A 7,369-nucleotide genomic window follows, 5' to 3' on the forward strand; every position below is an offset into this window, starting at 1 on the left:
ATCCACCGTCAGCTTTGTCAGGTAATACAGGTTGTACACACTTAGGGCATACGGCGTATTCGAAGTGAGCTTAAGAGTGAAAAGTGAAAGAGGTCCTTTAAAGGAGGAAAGAGATTGGTTAATTGAAAAAAAGTTTAAATATTCTAAAAAATAAAAGCATTTTCTTATATTCTGGGAGGCGTTATGGTCAGTGGAGAGGTGGTAGGTTACGGTGGTAATTTAGAAGAAGGCACTCAAACAAGAGAGGAGGTTTTCAATCAACCTAGGGTGTCAGTAGCAGAGAAGTTAGAGGTGTGTGAGCTCAGAGGAGGAATTTAGCTGCGATTGGCTGAAACAAGCTGATTCTGGAGCAAATGACTGAGCTTACAGAACTGGCGAGTTGGCTTGTATTCAGGACATGATTCATTATCAGAGATTCCTTCATGTCAGTCACAGGTTTGTGAAGTTTCTTGAGGTCAGCCTTATATTTAACCTGTATGTTAAGAGGGAAAAGGATATTATGTAAATAGGGGATAGTAAACAGTACGAGTGGAAACCATAGTAAGACTCATCCAGAAACAAATGCTGGAGATGGTGATGAAAAACCGTGTCTTAGTCATGTAGCCAAAAAGTGGAAACAGCATAATTCATCAATAGGTGAACAAATAAACAGAATGTTTTATACATATAATGGAATATTATTTAGCCATAAAAAGGAATGAAATTCTGGATACACATTACAACATGGATGAACCTTGAAAACATTATGTGGGTGAAATCAGTCAGACAAAAGAGACAAATATTGTATGATTCCACTTATATGAAATCTCTAATAGGCAAATTCATTGGAATGCAAAGTAGCTTAGGGATTACCAGTGAGGGGAATGGAGAGTTTTTTGTTAATATAGAGTTTCTATTTGGAGGTGATAAAAAGTTTTGGAAATCATGGTGGTAGCTGGACAAAATTGTGAGTGTAACTAATGTCTGGAAAAATAGTTGAATGACAAATTTCATGTTATATATTTTACCACAATTTAAAAAACATACCTCACTTGCGAGATTGTTAGCATCTTTCATGACTTTGTAGAGCTGGCTGTCTTTTGGATTGTATTTTGGTGTCTTGCCCTTCTCTTTGTCGAAATTTTCTCGGTATTTAATCTAACAGCAAATGCAAAAATCCAAATTATTCCTGAACATAAATTAAATTGAGGACTGTGAATTGGAAAAAATATAAATGAAAAAAAAATATGTTATACATAAAGTGATCAAATAATTTATTATCCAAACTAGGACTCTTTTAATAGTGAAAGGGACATTATGGTAATTAGGTTGGGACAACAGTCAATCAAGAATAAGATCCAGTGAAATTGTATTTGCCATCTTTCATCGCTCTGGCTAATCATTTTCAGATAAGCCAGAGTGACGAAAGGTGATCACCTCTTTTTAATGCAAAACAAAAATAAAAGGAAAATGCATTAGGCTAAATTCAGAGAAGTGAGCTGATGTATTTGATTTGGAGCAACTTGGCCCACCTAACTAGACAAGCTGAAAGCATTTTAGATCTGTTTCAAGGAGTTCCAAGAGGGATTGTCAATGATCAGAAGTATGAGATGTCAGGCACCTGTTAAGTTAGGAGAATTTGTTGTTATTTTAAAATAGTACTTGGGCTACATCATCTTAATTTTTTAAACTTGGCAAAAAAAAATGGCATAGCTTTTGAGTAAAGAGAACAAAGTTTAGGAATTAATGGCTTCTACATCATTTCAGACTAGAAGAAAAAAGTGAGCTACTTTAGAATAATGAGAAAATAGGATTAAATATACTTTTAGGTTCATAACACTAAGACAATGCAAAAAACTAAAGTACTTTAATTTAAAAAAATAAGCATAATGCCTGGCACTAATAGTTGCTCAATAAATGTATTTGATGGAATGAAAGGAAGAAACAGTCATTATGCCTAGGTAAAATAGCTAAAGATGTTTTATTTATAAGAAAATTCAACAGGATAAATTGAAACAGGAACATATCCTTACAAAAGACAGACTAATGCCTTTGTCAAGAGTATTGTAGGATTAAGTCCTCTAGTTGTTCACTCCAAGAAGAATGAAAAATGAGCTCTTTCTAGATGCTAGCCAGCTAAAAGGGCAATATTTGACTCTCTGGAAAATCCAGAATTTCTGTTATTGGTAAGGTGAAAGACTCGCCCATTCATTTAGCACCCTAGGACTCACTCACACCGACATTTTACTCTGTAGACATTTAAAAGCAGCACCCCTCATGCTTCATCATGTTACTTCACTTCCCCACCACTTTACATATTCAGCAGGACAGACACAAATGAGACCACTCAAATGCTAAGAACAAGGACATCTGCCACCTCAGAGGAAATGCATCCACAAAGCTGACACTCACTTCTTTTGAATAAACCTACGGTGGAAATGCATAGGGAAAAATAAGCATGCAGAACAGTACCACGTGATGCAGGCACATGGAGACAGATACATAAAGGAAGAGGAGAAACACAACATAAAAGGAAAAGGAAATGTAAATAACTGGCTCCTCTCTGAAAAAAATTCATTCTCAAAATAAAGAAATGAGAGGCCTGCTAAAGAAAGTCAGAGGTCATGAGCTGGTGCCTGGACCAAAAGGAAGCTTCTTGTAAGGGATATAGAAACCCGTAAGGCAGGGGTTGATCCCAAGAGCTGTGAAACACAGAAAGGCAAAGTAAACCAGATGTCCAGAGTCAGACCGAGGAAGAAGAATTGCAAAGGCCCAGATTCTCAGAGAAAAATAAAATCTGCTTCTTTTAGAAGTATGTCAGATTCCTCTTTCTGTCTTTTAGGAAATAACTTCTTTCTGAAGAAATATTTCCTTAACGAGCAGCAAATCCATTGGTCTCGCTTCAGTATCCTTTTCTTCTGTTAGTTTCAAGTAAACTTAAATTTTCAGCTTTTTCATTAAAAAAATCTATGCCTCCCTTTCCCACAGAAAGACCCCCCCCCCCCAAAGCAAATGCAACCTAGAAAACGACTATTAGGAATCTGAGTTCAGCACAAAATGGACTTCCTTTTTGACTGGATCTTCTTAAGAATTACTTACTACATTTTGAAAGATATGGACACACATCAGATTCAGGACTCCAGGAATTCTGGGACTAGGCAGTAAGTATAGTAAATTCCTGGCATTGGACTAGGCAGTGAGTACAGTAAAACTAAATACATGTGCATTACGGAATGGTAAAGACTTCTTTTTCTTGTTAATCATGGAACCTGAGAGGCAACCATGCAATGCCATGTATTGTCAAGTGCAACACCAGCATTTACAATCCCATCAGGCTCAGATATTGGCTTATATGGATGTGGTATAGGAAATATTTTCAAATCAATTATTCTTCCAAAATTTAATTTAATTAAAGGTCTGAGATCCAACTGTTCAGCTCCTTATCAAGGAATTGGTACTTGTAATGACTGAAGAACAGACCCAAGAATTAGAAAACTTCTCGCTATTAAGACTGTAAAACAGAGGGTGAAAGAACTATGAGTTCATAGTATGCCCGAACAGAGAGACTATTAAGTGCCAATCTCAAATGTATTAAACATCAACAATGGCCATCAGCAGAGGTTTTCTTTGTGTGGTGGAAGATGAGATTCTTCATTTGTTTTCATTTCATCTTTTCATTTGATCTTTGTCAGCAACTCAGAATATACTGGGAAGCCATGTCTGAGTCTAGTCTATCTTCCTACTCCAAGTGGCATGTTCCAGAGGGCAAGCTTCATGCATAAAAAGATGGGTGTGTACAAAAGTATACTCTTTAACAAATTTCCATAGCATTCTACACATGCCGACACAAAATCAACAGGAAAGAGTGCAACTTGGTCAGTCAGTCCCCTGACCAAGGCTAGGAAAGTCGACAAGAAAAAGAGGAAGACAGAGATCTCGGCTTGCCGGTGCCAGTCTTACATCACTCATGAGTGCATTAACTTTCTTAAGATGCCTCATCATAGGGGTGTCATAAGATGCGGCGCCGTGCCCGTGTCCTCTCCTTTGGCCTTTGAGGTAGTCTGCCTAGAGTGCCAGCAAGACAGCAAAGTCAGAATGGGGAGGGCCCACCTATAGGGGAAAACCTATTGGGCCAGGGGGTCACACCAGGAAGCTGTAAATGCAGAGGCAAGCCTTTCACAGAAAGTAAACGCAGGAAGGTGAACTCATAAAAGGATCTGGTTGGGTCTCATTCTCCATATCATAGCATTCACTTAGAATTAGGAATATGAGCCTCCTGATGTTTAAATACAGCAAAGTCTTCAAAATGTCAACATGCAAAGTCATTTCTTTGTTTTTAACTTGATAATGGTATTACCTTGGGAATTTAAAAACATATTAAAAATTTTTGCATTAGAAAGTTCTTGTTACATTTCATTACTCTTAGAGATTAAACCGGTTTTTGTTGGCAATTTCATATTTTGGTCTCAAATGCTTACACAATTCCATTAATTTATAGTAAAACATTGCATAGGAATATTACATTAAAAAACTTAAAAAGTCATATTTGCTTGTCATCAGGCATCTGAACCTTGTCTCTTCATCATCATTATGGCTTGTCTTGTCCCTTGATATTACTACTTTATACCTTCCAAAAGATTGGAATCCCATGTGTGCTATTGCTGAAAGTCATACATAAAACAACCAAATGTATCCCAAACCTGTTTCTTTTACTTGAGAGAACAGACAATGAAGAAGGTAGGACCTCTAAATTGGAGGAGAAATAAGATATTCTTGAGCTCAAGTCCTACAGGACTAAGACTTGCTCTCTGAAAGAGCTGATGGTGGATCATGGAGTCTCTGAGCTAAAGTCTGAAAACCTGTCATAACTCAGGAGTATTATAGATAATTGGTCTAACAAGGGAAATTAGGTAAGGTGGCAATTAGGTTTGAGCAACACATTTCTGAGTCCATCTTCTCAATAATATCGAATCTGCTAAAATGAAGCATTCCCACTCAGCACCCTGCGCATACCTTGATCAAACATTTGTCACCCCTATGGTACTTACTTATCCATGGATCTATAGTCTGAGGACATCTCCCCTAGGACCTAGCGCAGGCACTTCATATATGAACGTTGAATGAAAGAATAAAGGTTACTGCATCTGGTTGGATTCTAGACACTTGCATTTAACAAGACCTCACAGGTGAGTTAAGTATGAATCAAGCCCTTGGGATGTAACCTCCCATGTCTAGAAACAAGTTCCAAGAGGAACTCTGGAGCTGATGTTCTTATCACATGAAAATAGCTAAGCACTCAAACACCCCTGGACACATACCCATAAATGGAAAAGTGGAGAAAAAGAAAGGCCTGGAGATGTTAGCCATAAACAAGAAAGACGGTCCTTAACATATGTGTTCTGGTACGTTTCAAAGCTACTCTTTTCATGTTAGAGCCACCTCTTGCCCATCTGCGTTACCTGGCTGCTCAGCTTGGCCGCCTTCTTGGCCATTTCAATGTCTGGGCGACCAAGCATGCTTAACCCATGGCTGCCCTCCTTCCGGTGCTTGGCTCTGTACTCCACCTGCATCAAAGGAAACCAAAATGGGCAATACATCCTCGGTGGTGTGGCCCTTGGGGATCAGGTACATGTTAACCACATCTTTACCTCGCTGGCCTGCTTGGCTGCCTGCGTGGCCTTCTTGATGTCGGGCCGATCAGCCACTGTGGTGTAATGCAGGTTTTCTTTGGCATCTTTTCTGTAAGCAACCTTTATATTTGGGGAAAAAAAGTTCACTCCTTTGAGAGACATGTTATCCTTCCAAAGTACTCATTAAGTACAAGGGACCTTTTTATTAAAACCAAACTAATCCCACCACCATGTTTATTAAACTAGAAGACACAGAAGTTAGGGTGACAGGAACCAGCATGCACCAATTTGAAATCCACGGGCTCAGTGGGCCCCCAAAGAGTGTCGAGAGGAGAAACTTACGTCACTCTGCTTCTTGGCCACTTCCATGGCATGTTTCACGTCTGGGGGCTCCATCATGATGGAGTAGTTGGATTTCCCTTTTTCCTTGACAAACTTCTTTTTGTAATTTGTCTGAAAAGAGCCGGAATTACATATGTGAGCAGGGGAAGCTGGGAACAGGATTGATTTACTTGAAGAACTTTGAGATCATATCCAGGGAAACCCAGAGCTCTCCGTTTTGGACCTGTCTGGAACCCGGGTCTCTCGGTCCATATTCTGGCTCTTCCCTGTCATCTCTGTCCCATAGCCCAGCACTGGAACCACACACCAATCTTTGGAGAAATGACCACAGGGAACTTAAGCTCTGTCATGCATCATTTCTACCTTTTTAAAACAGATGGAACGATGTAGGGCTCATAAACTAGGATATCATGATTATTAATGTATTATTGATTAGGCCATAGTAGACAGAGATTACCAAGATACAGAGGTGGTTTGCTTCTCTAAAATTGTTTAGCAGTTTAATGGTAGGATAGGCCAATCTCCATTAGCGATCTTTTCTCCCCTTATCAGCACTAGGTTAACAACAGCTTATATTGCTAGATAACATGACCCTTGGCAAAACCCACATCTGCCATAGTTGCCTTAATTGGATAAATAAGTTGTCCTTTTAACCAGAGTTCAAAATTGTGATCACAGACAGGTGTTGATGGTAAGAACAAAATGACATAAAGGAAGGCGTTTGTAAGCAAAACGGCAGCTTTCGGTCTGGCTGGAGCCTAAGGTCAAGGGGCCCAGCTGCTGCCCAGTGCCCTGGGGCTGTCACTCACGTCGCTGACATGCTTGGTCACTTCCTTGACGCGAATAGTGTTCGGGGTCTCCGGCAGCGTCGTGTACGAGCCCTGGGCCAAGTGCTTCTTCACGTAGTCCTTATACTTGTTCTGAGGGAACCCACAGCAAGTGTTAGAGCGTCTGGCTGGGCGTGAGCCCGAGAGGAAAGCAGAGCCCACGGCAGCGGCAGCGGGAGGGGTACCTCGGACACCAGGTGGCTGACAGCCTTTGCCAGGAGGATCTGAGGAGTGTCGGGCACAGCGTGGCAGCTTCCTCTCTCCTTGACATGTTTCTCTTTGTATTTCAGCTGCGGGGGTGAAGAAAGCGTGTTGTTAGCTCCTCTGGGTCTCCTGCATATTTTTATTAAGCTCCCAGGTCACCAGACAGAGCTGGGGGAACAGCATGGTTGACACCGGGGGAACATGAAACTCAACACAAGACGTTATGTTTGGAAATCTTGGGAAACATGCAGTGATGGTTTTCTTTATGTCTTGCAAGTGAGGTTAGATTTTAATAATAATCAAAATGGGGCTTGAGATGAATCTTTACACATATAGCCTAGTTCAAAGCACTTTCAAATATGTCATTTCCCCCTCCCCCTCCCTTTC

At 40.2% G+C, this 7,369-nt stretch overlaps 1 protein-coding gene across 1 annotated transcript in view; it reads right to left on the reverse strand.

The window, feature by feature from the left end:
• Nucleotides 1-7,369, reverse strand: part of NEB (nebulin) — a 195,250-nt gene that overhangs the window by 27,003 nt on the left and 160,878 nt on the right. The window contains 7 exon segments of the mRNA XM_014534158.1: nucleotides 368-472; nucleotides 1,027-1,137; nucleotides 5,439-5,543; nucleotides 5,628-5,729; nucleotides 5,952-6,062; nucleotides 6,761-6,871; nucleotides 6,964-7,068. Of these exon segments, the coding sequence (XP_014389644.1) occupies nucleotides 368-472; nucleotides 1,027-1,137; nucleotides 5,439-5,543; nucleotides 5,628-5,729; nucleotides 5,952-6,062; nucleotides 6,761-6,871; nucleotides 6,964-7,068 (750 nt within the window).

The sequence above is a fragment of the Myotis brandtii genome, unplaced genomic scaffold (assembly GCF_000412655.1).
Source record: "Myotis brandtii unplaced genomic scaffold, ASM41265v1 scaffold125, whole genome shotgun sequence".
Classification (NCBI taxonomy): Eukaryota; Metazoa; Chordata; class Mammalia; order Chiroptera; family Vespertilionidae; genus Myotis; species Myotis brandtii.